The sequence below is a fragment of the Vulpes vulpes genome, chromosome 3, assembly GCF_048418805.1.
Source record: "Vulpes vulpes isolate BD-2025 chromosome 3, VulVul3, whole genome shotgun sequence".
NCBI classification, from domain to species: Eukaryota; Metazoa; Chordata; class Mammalia; order Carnivora; family Canidae; genus Vulpes; species Vulpes vulpes.
In genome coordinates this window covers 112,673,823-112,688,797 of record NC_132782.1, presented here as the reverse complement: position 1 = coordinate 112,688,797, position 14,975 = coordinate 112,673,823, and the positions used below count along the sequence as shown (strand labels likewise).

The 14,975-nt window shown below is 44.0% G+C and overlaps 1 protein-coding gene across 2 annotated transcripts; it reads right to left on the bottom strand.

Moving 5' to 3' along the window:
• Positions 1-576: 576 nt before the first annotated feature.
• On the bottom strand, positions 577-6,349 carry ZNF597 (zinc finger protein 597). Of its 2 annotated transcripts, none has more exons than XM_026002989.2 (4): positions 6,117-6,349; positions 5,933-6,019; positions 4,154-4,280; positions 577-2,268 (listed from the first exon to the last, which is right to left on the bottom strand). In XM_026002989.2, the coding sequence occupies exons 2-4, from the start codon at positions 5,963-5,965 to the stop codon at positions 1,163-1,165; spliced, it is 1,266 nt and encodes a 421-aa protein (XP_025858774.1). In that variant the 5' UTR covers positions 5,966-6,019; positions 6,117-6,349; the 3' UTR covers positions 577-1,162. The 2 variants fall into 2 exon arrangements, with proteins under 2 accessions (XP_025858774.1, XP_025858775.1); XM_026002990.2 differs by having other exon boundaries at positions 6,260-6,347.
• Positions 6,350-14,975: the final 8,626 nt, after the last annotated feature.

Here is a 14,975-nt window from a genome sequence, read left to right as displayed (position 1 = left end):
TGTTAAGTCAGGCTCAGGCTTGGAAAAAGCACAAAGGTAGTTAAAAGGTTCTAGGATGCATGTGCACAGGGTAGCCTCCACGATGACCATTCTTAACCACCCACCTCAACCTTCCTGGCTGCTGGCAGTCCTAACACAAATACCAACACATAACAGGGTTAAGAATGTCAATCTTCAGCACCAGAGAGACCCAAGGTTAAATGCCAGCTTCAGCACACAGCCATTTTTATCTAGGCAAGATACTGACTTTACCTCTGTGGGCTTCAGTTTCCTCATTTATGAAACAAGGATAGCCCTTCCTCTGTCAGATTTATCCTGAAGATCAAATTAGGTAATACATCTAAATCATCTAGCATGTTCATTAAATAGTTACTATTATTCACAGAAAGGCAGGTAGTGTGCTTTGGTAGAGACTTAGAGGTAAATCCTTTCAGAGAGGAGAAAGTATCTTTCCCTTGATCAAGTCCTAGCAAGAAAAGGCTACAGTCAGAGAGCCAAAATTCCTTGTAAATGAGTCACAAAGGCCAGTAGCATCAGATCTGAGAATGGAAACTTTACAGATACTAATAGCCATCATAGTAGCAACTTGTCCATGTATTTGGGAACTTTTCATCTCAGGTATAAAGGCTTCTAAACCACATCAGAAATTCACGCGTGATATGCCATCCCTTACAAATGTTACATTCCAATAATTACAGACCAAAAAGTGTAAGACAGATACCGGTGGATTACTTTCCCAGATAATAAATCTGCAGACCTGGCAAAAAAAAGAAAAAAAGAAAAAGAAAAAGAAAATTCTCTTTCTTCTAAAACTTACTTAGAAACCATGTAATAAAATTAAAGGAACTTCTAGCAAAACTTTCATTTTAATGAGAACTGATATAAAAAAATTCATTATCATTCTCTAGTTCATACAAATGGAATGTGAACAGTGAGTGAGTTACTGAGTTAGAATCCTGGCTTCATTCACTAGCTGTGTCGTTGATTATGTTTCCTCAGTTATAAAACAGAAATTATATAGTACCTAAAGCAAGGTTGTGCTGGAGACAAAGTGACATGTGACATAGAATGCATGTAAAGTCCCTAGCACATAAAGAGTAACTGGTCCCCAGTTTTCAGTATACATACTGAAAAGTACAGCATTAACAACAACTTAGTTTATTTACATGGTGGTTTTTTTATGTTTTTGCTGATGAACAATGAGATGCATATACAACTTGAAACTTTTCCCACACATGGTACATTTAAAAGGTTCCTCTCCTGTGTGGCTCTTCTGGTGGCATGCAAGCTCTGAATCCAAAATAAAACTTTTTGCACATGTTTTGCATTTGTGGGGTTTTTCCCCTCTATGAATGCTCTGATGGGAAATTAGCTCAGAGACACGAAGGAAGGTCATCGTACACTCAGGACATTTTAAGGGTTTGAATTTTGAGAACAAAAGCATATTTTCCCCACAGTCGCTGCAGTGTTCAGAGTCATCTTCATGTCCCTGCTCAGGAAGGATAAGGTTCGAGGGCTTCCCAAAGCACTTCACACACTGAGCGCAGTCGTACTGGGTGGCTAATGTGTGTGTTTTCTCATGCAGAGCAATATTTGTTTTCTGACCATATTTACTGCAGTCAGTACATTCACAGGCTTTTTTAGTAATGTGGATTTTCTGATGCTGTGACAATCCTAGGAGCCACAAAAAACCTCTCCCACAAATGCCACACGTGTAGGGTTTCTCCTTTACGTGGACATTCATGTGCCGAGACAAATGTGAGTGCTGGCGGAAGCTGCTGCCACACTCAGCACACTTATAAGGCTTCTCGCCAGTATGGATTCTCCTGTGTGTCCTCAGGTTGGCTCTATGATTGAAAATTTTCCCACAGTCACCACATTTATGTTTTTTCTCCCCTGAATGAGTTTGCTGATGCAAAACAAGGTATGAATTATCACTGAAGCTTTCATCACATTCAGGACACTTGTACAAATTTTTGGCTTCTTCCCCAGGAAATTCAAGAATTTCAGAAAGTGCTTTGGTTCCTAAACATTGAGATAGTTCTAGTAATGGGGTTTGGTTTTCAATGGTAACTAATAAGCTTCTAAACCTCTTCTTGCAAGCAGGAGCTCCACCTGATACTTTTCTTTCTGGGTCTCCAACTCCAGTTTCAGATTTTTCTGGGTAATAGACAAGGGGCACAGCGATGGAGTTTTCTGGGGAAAGTTCTTCAAATCCCGTAGACTCTAGATTTAACTGCTGTGGAATCTCAGTCTTGCCTTCCCCTCCTGTTGATAAAAACAAAACAAAGCAAAACATAGACAACACCCTCAAGAGTTGCTGGGGAAAGAACATGCTAGTTACACAGGGACCAAGAATCTGTAGATGGCTTATCCTAGAACCCAGGCACCAATTTTATACAAAATCAGGCCAGCAGGCTCTACTGACTTTCCAGAGGTGATCCTGTGAGGGAGGAAGTGGAAAAGAGTTGCAACTAAGTCAGGGTCCAGTGGGATAGGAACAAAGGCAATCTTGGTAGCCATTGTTTAGAGGAAGTTTCCAGTTAGTCTCCTGAGTCTCAAAAACCTTTCATCATTTAAGTAATCTGAAGTGACCACTGAGCAACCACAATTGGAATATGAGACTGGAAGTCATATTTAAGAGAGAAAGAGAGCAAGTGGCTATTTTCTACCTAGCAGATAAACACTCTGGTTATTAGAAATAGTGTTATTGTCACCCGGAGAGTTCTTCAAAATTTCTTTATCTGTCCTGGAGGAGAGATCAAGGTAGAGCTACCATGCATACAACAGCCAAATGGTAACTGGTCTCACTGCTAGGATGGCTGACAAAACTTGGGCCTGCCAAAAAGCATTCTTCTGTAGTATCTGTCCAAATATTCTTAATTTATAAGGCTACATATCAATATAAAAGGGGTCTCTCCTTACCAAGAAACAGCCCTAGGACTGCTCCAGTGCACTGCCTAGAAAGGATTTCTGGGCTGCAGTGTAGTGTGGATATCCAAATGATAGCCAGTAGTTTTGCTGATTTGAGGAGAGCAAATTCAGGGATTACGAGATAGCTAGAATTTGACAACAAAATACTGGGGATGAGGCAGGTGCCCAGGTGCCATCTAGGTAGGGCACCATTAAGACCTGGGCTGAGTATTAACCTGTAAGTGCACATGAGGAAACTATCCCAGACTGGGAAAAGAACCATCAAAAGGAACAGACAATTTTTAGAGTTCACATCATACATAGTTCAATAGTTATGTTCCTGCCAGCCAAGGTGGAACACACAAGGCATTAGGCAGTATCCTCAGAAAGACAATGGTTCAGCAGCAGGTTAAACTGGCCCTAGACTAAGGACTGCTCTGTATACACCCTAACAAAGCAAAAAGCAAGCCCTGAAAGGATCTTACTGATCCCAAGTAACTTAAATGCAAGGTCCAAAAATATTTTTAAAACAACAAAAGCCAACTATGCAACAACATAATACTCACAATGTCCAGCACCCAATCAAAAATGATCAGACATGTGAAGAAGCAGAAAAATATGACCCATAACTAGGAGCATAATCAATGAACAGAAACAGACTCAGAAATGACACAGGTGATAAAACTAGAAACAATGTTAAAATAGCTATACCTACACTTCTTATGTTCAAAAAGGTAGAGGGAAATGCACATGACGAAGAGAGAGGTGGAAAATATAAAACATAAGTTATGATGTCATTCCAAGAGCCAACCCTAGTCAGAGGCAAACTCTATGTGGGATCGTTTCTGCATATAGTTTCCCTTATGTGAAAATGGCATAGAACCCCCTTAAGAGTAAATCAATTTTGAATCTTTAGCAAATGATAGTAGCCTATCCTTATGAGGTTTTGAAAGTAAAATTGTTACAGTCACTATAACAAATACTATAACAAATACTTGGGAAGATTACCAGATACCATCAGGTCTCATGCAAAAACCAGTCACTGTACTCAATAGGATTTTTTTGTCTTAAGAGATCATTTCATCCTTTGAAAAACTCATTGTCCAGCAAGTTCTTGTCATATCCACATAGATCACCCAGAGATAGGTCCCATGCCCCCATACCAACATGTGAATGAGACATGAAATCCTGTCCTAAAACTGACCAAAGTTCCAAAATGCAGGAAAAACAACTGCCTTACCCATCAAGGCCATGTCCTTGAAACACTCCAGTGTAATGTCTCTGCTGAGGGACCTCTGGGCAGGGTACAGACTCACACACTCCTCTTGAGAAAAATATACAGCCAGGTCCTCAAACAGCAATGGCCCCTGAAACATGAGAGCCCATCTCAGGACAAGAGGCCCCAAGACCACCTCCTTATTCGGTTTGAGAAGACACCTGAGCTAGAAACATTAGAACCCAGGGAGAAAGGGCGTGGCACTAAAAGGTTCCTGAGTGCTGGAGATGGTGTATAATTTTTTTTTATGATAGGCACACAGTGAGAGAGGCAGAGACACAGGCAGAGGGAGAAGCAGGCTCCATGCACCGGGAGCCCGATGTGGGATTCGATCCCGGGTCTCCAGGATCGCGCCCTGGGCCAAAGGCAGGCGCCAAACTGCTGCGCCACCCAGGGATCCCTGGAGATGGTGTATAAATGGGTTCTAAGGGTGATGGTGGAAATTGGGAAGGAGTAAAAAAGGGACATAATTTTTGAGGCAGTGGTATAAGGGCCAAGAGGGTAAACTGTAAAAAGTTCTAGAAGAGATTTCTAGAAAAGATGAGGGACCTCTCGGGAAGGGAAACCATCACATATGACGCTCTAAGGGAAAGAAGACTGAGCAGCTCAGGAAGAAGCATGAAAAGGGACAGGGGTTCCAGTGTTCTCCCAACATCCCTCTGCTTGCTAGTCTCTCCTTGCACATGACACTCACTGCTAAGCTCTCTTTAGAATCACATCCAGGCCTAGTCCTGCTTCCCTATTTTAACAGTGTTACAAACCAATAGAACCTCGACGATTAAGAATCTCCTGGGAGGAAAAAAAAAAAAAAAAGAATCTCCTGGGAGGGATCCCTGGGTGGCGCAGCGGTTTAGCGCCTGCCTTTGGCCCAGGGCGTGATCCTGGAGACCCAGGACCGAATCCCACGTCAGGCTCCCGGTGCATGGAGTCTGCTTCTCCCTCTGCCCGTGTCTCTTCCTCTCTCTCTCTCTCTCTGACTATCATAAATAAATAAAAATTTTTAAAAAATTAAAAAAAAAAAAAAAAGAATCTCCTGGGATGGACAGCTCAGGTGGCTCAGCGGTTTAGCGCCGCCTTCGGCCCAGGGCCTGACACAGAAAACCCAGGATCGAGTCCCACGTCGGACTCTCTGCATGGAGTCGGCTTCTCCCTCTGCCTCTGTGTGTGTGTGTGTGTGTGTGTGTGTGTGTGTGTCACGAATGAATAAATAAATAAAAATCTTAAAAAAAAAAAAAAAAGAATCGCCTGGGGTTGGGGATCCCTGGGTGACTCAGCGGTTTAGCGCCTGCCTTCCGCCCAGGACGTGATTCTGGAGTCCCGGAATTGCGTCCCACATCGGGCTCCCTGCATGGAGCCTGCTTCTCCCTCTGCCTGTGTCTCTGCCTCTCTTTGTGTCTCTCGTGAATAAATAAATAAAATATCAAAAAAAAAAAAAAAAAAAAAGAATTGCCTGGGATTGTTTGTTTCCGTGTTTATTCAAAAGATATGGGATGACCCTAGAATTCTGCACGTTTGAGCAGGATTCCAGAAAATGACTTTGAGGTCCTCTGATAGCTTTCTCCAATGGGCCCTGCTCCCGGTTGGCGGTTCTGAAAGGAAACGGAGGGATACACCGTTTCTCCCACATGCCTGGTCTAGAAGAAAAGACAGCTTGGTCAAAGGGCTACTGGGACTGGGAGCCCTCTTCAAAGGAGGGCAGGCAGAGGCCGGACAGTAGCAGCAGGAACAGGGACCTGGTCTTACCTGGGCCCCGGTTGCTGGGAGCGCGGACGCCATCCCCGTGGGGTGGGAGTGCCTTCCTCAAGTGGCTACACTGACTTCAGGACAGATCTGGGAGGGGAGAGAATGATCCTCAGAGGGGCCAACGTGGCTGCAAAGCCCCTCATGCACTCCCAAGGCTTCCTCGCTTTCCCAACCCCTTTAAGACCTGAGCCGACTGCTCCTCTCCGCAGCCCAGCCTCGGAGGGCATGACTCCCAGGCGGGCCAGGTCCCACCTTCCGCTCCAAGACTGGTGATCTTAGAAAGCCTCCCGCCACCCCTGCCAGAAATAGCACATGGCTACGCCCAACCCGCACTCCTGACGGAAAACCGGGACCACTGCGAGGCTTCCACGCTCCTCGATGCTGGAGCTGCTGGGAAAACCGCCGGAAACGGCCCGCCCCCATGTTTTTACAAAACTCTACCCTGTGATTGGTTAGCGGTACTCCGAAGGGGGCAGTCTTTCTCGTGTGTTGACCAATCAAGTCCGTTAGCGGAGGACCGATGGCTCACGGGGCATGCTGGGAGATGTAGTTTTCCGCTCGTCTCTCGAAGTAAATATTTCCGGTTCCTGTGCCTGGGTCTCCCGCGTGAGCTCCTGCCGGCTTAACCTGCAGCTAGTAGGGAGGAGGTTAAGAGGTCGGGTGACCTCTAAGCGAGGTAATGTTGCAGGGAAGAAGAAAAGCAAGAAGATAGGGAGACTCCAGAACTCGAAAGACTATTGGCACCGAAATGTGGGTCCAGCCAGGGTGAGGTGAGTGGTCAGGAGTGCAAGTCCTAGCCTTGGCCTGAGCAGTCAAGTCTTCTGTGTCTTGGGCTGACTCTGAGGCTGTGTAGTGAAAAGGAGTGTGTTCTGCGTCGACAAAGTTCAGATCAGTTTCGGCCAGTTTGCTAGTCTCCGACCCAGTGCATTGTGGGGGCATTGTGCCCCGCGACTGCAGCCCAGCCGAGCCAGGTGAGGCTCAGAGCCACAGCCGACCTCAACCTGGAGTAGAGCCCTTGGCTTGCTTCTCAAGACTCCGTTTCCCTTCTGATACCTCACATTCGATCTGTACCGTGGCCGCATATTTTACACCTCGCTGTGCCGTGATGTAGGGATTTGGAATTTTAAATTGGGCTCCTTCCCAAGCTATGCCACTGATTGCTTGGGTCATCTTGGCCAATATACAACTTTGCTTTCCTCAATGCAAAGACTTCCAAATACTTCTCCTCAGAGAGTAATTTCAAATAAGTTGTCAGTTTACAAAGCTGAAAAAGCAAGGATGATAGGTACCTTAATAGAAAATTCTGGGTAAGTCTCTCTCTCTCTCTCTCTCTCTCTCTCTATATATATATATATATATATATATATATATATATATATATATTTAAAGATTTTTATTTTATTATTTATTCATGAGAGACAAAGAGAGAGAGAGAGTCCGAGTCACAGGCAGAGGGAGAAGCAGGCTCCATGCAGGGAGCCTGACGTGGGACTCCATCCGAGATCTCCAGGATCAGGCCCTGGGCTGAAGGCAGGCGCTAAACCGCTGAGCCACCCGGGCTGCCCCTATTTTCTTATTCTAGTGCCAAACATGTGCCAAGATCTAAAAGATTACTCAATAAATGATTGCATGATTATTGAAACAATATTATCAGAATTGACAAAATAAGGAGTGGGAAGAGGTGGACTATCAGGACAGTTTCATCTGCAAATAACAGAAAACCTAACAGAATTACGTTCAAAAGTAGGGCAGGTACAGGCTGGTTAATTCAGTGGCTCAATGACACCAGCAAGGTCCCAATATTTCCCTGTTTCTTCTCTGTCTCCATAGCATATTGGCGAAAGTGAAAATGAAATCCACATAATAAATGCAGACATGCATTGGGCCAGGTATCCATCCTAAACTAACTATTATCAAAAGTAAGAAGACTATACCTACCCTAATTGGTTTGGACCAACCATAGTTCATTCCCTGGAACTGGGGGAAGGACCCAGCCTCCCCTGGCCAACTACCTGCACAATATTAGGGCTCTGTTGGAAAAGAAAAAGAAGGAAGCAGAACAGATGTCAGATAGGTACTAAGAGTGTCTGCCACAAGTGACATTGACATAAAAGAGCTAGGCCTTCTGGGAGTGGGTCACAAAAAAGGTATCTGGGGGTCCCAGGGGGAAGGAAAAAGCTGGTGAAAGGACAGGTGGAAGAATGATAAGGAAAAACTTCCCTACAGGCATATAATTCAGTCTTACTCTTTCAGTCTTGGTCTCTCTTTACACTTAGCAAGATTAATCTTTCAAGCTCCTTTCTTGATCTACCTGTTTAGTTTTGGTAGTTAGAGGGCCTAGGGAAGATTTTGTTTCCTCTCCCATTTCAAAGATAACCCTCTCTCTCTGGTTATCCAATGAGTTAATACCACAAGCTTCACTTCTGATCATTGGAAACTGTGTTTATTTCTTTGTAATGAGGTCAAAGTTCAAAGGTAAGAGCCACGGGGCACCTGCATGGCTCAGTGGTTGAGCCTCTGCTTTTTGCTCAGATTGTGACCCCCCGGGGTCCTGGGATGGAGTCCCGCATGGGTTTCCCTGCAGGGAGCCTGCTTCTCCCTCAGTCTGTGTCTCTGACTCAATCTCTGTGTCTCTCATGAATAAATAAATAAAATATTAAAACAAAACAAAACAAAAGGTAAGAGCCACAAGAGCCTCTTGTTTTTGGTGAAAGGGCCAAAATCAAAATCAGGAGAATCTGAGCCCTAGATGAGATATCCCTGACATAAGAATAGCACTAAATAAAAGCACAAAGGGAGAGGGGGAAAGATGACTACTTGAACACTACCATGATTCTATGAAGAATATGCCTTCAGGTTAGACCATGTACCAGGCTGTTAGCTCTTCTTTAACGTTTATGCTTTGGATTGGTCTAGCCTTTAGGGAAGTGACCCAGGCAGATGTTCAACCACTGAGCCACCCAGGTGTCCCACAGCCTTTGTATTCTTTGTGAGATGTAAATACTACCTGGGAAATTGGCAGGGCCATATCAGGATGTACCAGAAGAATGTAAATAAGGAACATCAGCTTTTTCTCCCAACTTCAGCAAGAGGCTTTTCTCGCAGAAATCCAAAAGGCCTGACTGGGCAGTTAGAAACCTGGGCTTACTAGTATCCAGTTGCTAATGAAGGGAATGATGGATGCTGATCATGCCTGCAGGATTTACCGTCACCAAGAGCTAGAGGCTCGGGGCGCCTGGGTGGCTCAGATGGTTAAGCATCTGCCTTTAGCTCAGGTTCTGATCCCAGTGTCCTGGAATTGAGCCCACAAGGGGCTCCTTGCTCAGCCAGGGAGTCAGCTTCTTCTGCCCCTCCCCCTACATGTGCTCTCTTGCTCTCTATTGAATGAATGAATGAATGAATAAACTCTTTTTTAAAAAAAGGAAAAGCAAGAGACTTTCATGACTTTGGGGCTAGGATTATTTCCAGCTGGGCAGGAATTCCTTCATTAGAAAGAGGCTCAAAAAAGAAAAAGAAGAGCACCTGGGTGGCTCAGTCGGTTCACTGTCTGCCTTAGGCTCAGGTCATGATCTCATGGTCCTGGGACTGAACCTGCATCGGGCTCCCTGCTCAATGGGGAGCCTGCTATTCCCTTTGTCTCTCCCCCTGCTCATGCTCTCTCTCTCTCTTTCTCATTGTCAAATAAGTGAAATATTTTAAGAAAAAAGAGAAGGGAGGAAGGAGGAAAAAAGAGAAAGAAAGAGCAAGGAAGGAGAGAGGGGAAAAAGGAAGGAAGCAAGCTCTACGCTCTAAGTTGTGCTTCCAATATACTAATTCTATTACCAGAAAGTGGTTTTACTCTGTGTCGATTCTAACAGAATTCTTTCTGTCACTGAGGCTAGAAATGCTTCCAAAGGAAGATTCTGGACCTACAGATTCTTGCAAATAGAAGCTGTAAGTAGAGACTCTTGGAAGATAATGAGATCTATAGAGCATGCAGGTTAGGCATGCTCAGTGAGGACGGAGAAGGAACAATGGGTGGGGAATAGATGAGAAGACTCCATGCTTAGACAATTAATTTCCCCCCAAAGGACCCTTCAGATGGAGCGTTCTGAAATCATGGGTTTAATTGTCTGAGACACTTGGCTCAGGAGTGAACAAAGATGGCATGGCATGGCCAGTAGGGAAGTGATGGCCTTGCCTCTTTGTCCCCTGGAGCAGACAGAAAGGCTGTACGTGAGGAACAAGACAGAGAGCCAGCCAGAGTGGGAAGAGTTCCAGAGAGTGAGCTAAAGCCCACCGTGTCTTGCTGTGGATGGTGCACTCCAAGTCAGAGGAAACCTACTCAAATGAAACTCATTTTATTAGTCAATATTTCTAAAATTATCAATACTGAATGATAGAGGGGGCTAGTAAAACATATACTTTTGCTCTGCTTTTACATGCTCCTTAAAAGGAGCATATTATAAAGTAATTTGTCCCTAGTATGTGGATTATGAGGTTTAAAACTTTTCATACCAGGGACACCTGGGTGGCTCAGCAGTTGAGCGTTTGTTGAGCGTTTGTTGATCCCATCCCGGGGTACCAGGATTGGGTCCCCGCATCGGGCTTCCTGCATGGAGCCTGCTTCTCCCTCTGCCTATGTCTCTGCCTCTGTGTGTGTGTGTGTGTGTGTGTGTGTGTGTCTCTCATGAATAAATAAAATCTAAAAAAAAGACAAAATAAAAAACTTCATACCATTCGACCTTGTAAATCTAATTGTAAATTTCTATCTGTATTAATTGGGCATCTGATTTCATTAACTATACACAGACACCCAGAGTAACGTTGGCTTAAAGAAATGGAAATATATTTTCCTCTCTAATTCAAGCCAGTATGACAGCTGTGCCCTGGAAAGCTTCTAGGGGCCCAGACTCCCTCTGCTTTGTGCTTCGCTTCCCGTAGGGTATTTTCTGTCATGACTTTCAGACTCCCAGTCCAGTTTGGCTCACCAGCACGTCTCAGTTGCAGTCAGCAGGAAGAGGAAAAGCAGGGCATGTCCCTTTCTTTACGGGGCAGAACTGGAAGGTTGTACCTGCCACTTTGGTTCAGATCCCATTAGCTAGAACTTAGTTACATGGTCAGAGAAACACGCCTCAGTCAACAGAGGCTAGGAAACATAATATTTATGCTGGATAGCCCATGCCCAGCTAAAAAGCACAAGTTAAATCAAGATGAGAAAGAAGCACAAAGTAGACATTAGGGGCAACTGGCAAAAAGTGCCATGTTCTCCTAAGGAAATGTGTTGAAAATGGAAAATCACAAAGGTGTTTACTGCAGAATTATGTAGAGTGGAGAAAAATTGGAAATGACCTAACGTGTAAGTAGTAGTTTTCCTCTTAGGAGGAAATACTGCAGCAAATTAACGTGTTACTTATAAGGAATTTTAAGTAATATGGAGAAATTCTAACATTAATTATTTTAAAAGGAACGCATAACTAGATGTAAAATACTATCATTATTAAAAATGTACTGAAGAACAGCAATAAGGAGACATGCAAATGCTGAATGATCATCTCAGGTTGGTTTCCATAGCTGCAAAATAGGAACATGAGTGTAACTATTTCTTGTGTTTTTGCAGTGATTAAATGAGATACTATGTGACACAACACTCTAGCATAAGAGAAGTGCTCAACGGTGTGCACTTTTTATTATTTATTCACTCTAGCATAAGAGAAGTGCTCAACAGTGTGCACTTTTTATTATTTATTATTTTATTTTTTTATTATTTATTATTTTATTTTTTTATTATTGAAAAGATTTTTAGGGGCGCCTGGGTGGCTCAGTTGTTTGGGCATCCAACCCTTGATGTCAGCTCAGCTCTTGATCCAAAGGTCAGTGAATTCAAGCCCTGTGTTGGGCTCCATGCTGGACATGCAGCCTACTTTTTAAAAAAGATTTTAAATAAAGTTGTGATATATTGGTCCTTTAGCAATCAGACACATCAACATAGTCCACATGGAGCTTCCTGTAATGACATGTTTCCCAGGAACTTGGAAGAAGGAGAATAAGGCTGAACTCTGAGAATTAAGCTGAGAAAACCAAGATGAAGTCAACTTTTGTAGAAATAAGAAATAACTTTAAGCAAAGCCTGAGAAGTTAATGAGGTTGTGATGTGTGGGTCTAAAAAGGAATGTGTTTACAAAAGGGCCTCATCTCAATGGGACCCTGGCATCCTCCTGACGCTGCTCAAGGCAACATTGAACATATGGGACAAGTGTTCCTGACACTAGAGAAGGGTCTGCTGTGTTGGACCATGGCCTGAGTAAAAAATCTCCCTTAAGACTGTTTCCCTGGGGAACCTGGGTGGCTTAGTGTTTGGGTGTCTGCCTTCGGCTCAGGGCATGATCCTGGGATCAAGTACCGCATTGGGCTCCCTGCGTAGAGCCTGCTCCTCCCTCTGCCTGTGTCTCTGCCTCTCTCTCTCTCTGTGTCTCTCATGAATAAATAAACAAAATCTTAAAAAAAAAAAAAAGACTCTCTGTTTCCCTTTCTCGTATACCCTACTCACCAAGAACTTCCTGATTAGCAATCTAGCTTCCCAGGAACCCTAATAGAAGAAGAGGCACCTGGAGCAGGAATAGGGGTATTCCAGTGACCCTTTACCTTAAAAAGGTAACCCAGCATTTGGCTTAAGCCTCAGTCTTTTGCGAGTCTGAGCAGTAAACCCAGTCTCAGGGTGCATTGACAACCGAACTGGAGAACCAGACCCTCCCAATATGCTGGCCTGACCCTTCAAGACCGGGCTAAGTGTCCAGATGGTTGTCCTCTGCTACTTCTGTCTTGGTTCCATTCTAGCAAGCAGGATCATCCTTGGTGATCTACTTGCAGCATTTTACGCCAAAAGGGAATTTCTTTGGAAGCAAGATATTTGGTTCTTGGTTGTAGTGGCTTCGAGTTGGGCTCGACCCCAGGACTTCAGGATCATGACCTGAACCAAAAGCAGATGCTTAACTGACTGAGCCACTCAGCGCCCGGGCGTGCATACTTCTAAAAAAAAAAAAAAAGCTTTTGTCAAGGGAGCCTGGGTGGCTTACTTGGTGAAGCCTCTGACTCTTGATCTTGGCTCAGGTCTTGATCTCTGGGTCGTGAGTTCAAGCCTCACATTGGGCTCCACACTGGTTATGGGGCCTGATGTGGGAAACAAAGGCGAAAGGAAAACTTAGATTTCCTTGCTGCTTACAGCCCACTGACAAGTCCTTGAAACAGGCAGAGTGACCATCTTCTAGAAACTCAACTGCCTCGATGTTGACACCTTGGTAAAGGCAAAAAACAATCTTAGCCTGGCCTCCCTCCTCCAGGATCCTGTAAGTCTACTTTAGAAATTCCTTTGGAAATTTCTTTTATTTCTACCCTCCAAGATTTATGTTAGCAATCATCCCCCAAGCATATGACCCACTGATAAACATCTGAGGGGTCTCATGACTCAGGTTTTATTAGATAGTAATAAATGACTTTTACCTAAAAATAGCAAGCTCCCTTAGGATCCTGGAAGCCTTGTTTCCAAAATTCTTTGGAGGCTTGTGCTGTCCTTAACCCCCTCCCAACTTGAAACCAACTTGTGATCCCAGTGTCCCTCTTCCTGCCCACAGGTCCTATGCCCCTGCTTTAATAAAACCACCTTTTTGCCCCAGAGGCCAATTCTTGGCCATTGGCTCTGAATCCCACCACTTCAAACCATATCAAAACCTACTTTAAGATTTTATTTATTCATGAGAGAGAGAGGCAGAGACACAGGCAGAGGGAGAAGCAGGCTCCATGAAGGGAGCCTGACGTGGAACTCGATCCCGGGACTCCAGGATCATGCCCTGGGCGGAAGGCAGGCACCAAACTGCTGAGCCACCCAGGGATCCCCTAAATAAAATCTTTAAAAGAAAATTTTCAACCCTGAATATTTGAAAGAATAATGCAACAAACATTTATGTACCTGCCAACTTAGCTTCACCAGTTGGTGACATTTATGAAATTTGCTTTTCAGGACACAACACAGAAGTTGCCTGCGTCACATTCACTCTTGTCCATCGGCACTAAGTTTGGCCTTCAGCCTTTCCTTGCTGCAAGGGAGCCTGGGAAATACTCTGACAGCTATTTGCTTGCTGTAGGGGTTGGGGTTCTGTTACTACAAGAAAATGTGATAAAGCAGTTATTGGAGGAGAAGAAGAATACAGTAGAGATTAGATGACAGCCACCTCTGACACATTGAGTCCTCACATCTTGTAGCCAGTAGTTCTTTCAGAAGTGGGTTCTGGAAAGATCCAGGCTAAATTGCAGCCCATCTCTAGAAAGTATATAGGACTTCAAAATGCATCGTACACACCCGGCTCATTCTTGATGGCTGTCCTGCCCTCATTTTTCTTGATGTACTGCGTGGACCTTTCTAATCAATCTTACAACTTTTTTAATTTTTTCACAACAAATTTAGTTTCTAAATAATTAATGACACACTAAATATAATTGTGTGGAGTGCTCAAAATGTTCTGAACGGGACTAAACAGAGTTCACCACAGCATCTTTGTTTCCAATAGCATGTTTGCAGTGCTTAAGCCTGTAACTGTGGGGAGCTGTAGAGTATGATATTCATTTTCATTTTGTCCAACTGTTATTTTAGCTTTCTTTAAAAACCCGGGAACTGACAGAAACTGCTACAAAAGGGAAATATAAGTACAGGTTGCTTTATATAAATCTAGATTCCATCAGCCACTACACAATAAATTATTCCTTGGGTTTTTTTGTTTGTTTTTTTGATAGAGAGAGAGAGAGAGAGGCAGGGACACAGGCAGAGAGAGAAGCAGGCTCCATGCAGGGAGCCCAACGTGGGATTCAATCCCAGGTCTCCAGGATCGCACCCTGGGCCAAAGGCAGGCGCCAAACCAGTGCACCACCCAGGGATCCCTCCTTGTTGTTTTATATTGCCTGTTACACTGCTCTTGGTCTATTTATACCAGTTACCTTTAAAACTTTTCATCTCATTAGATACTTTTTCCTTTTCAGAATGTAAAAAAGAATATGTCTTTAGCTTGTCTAA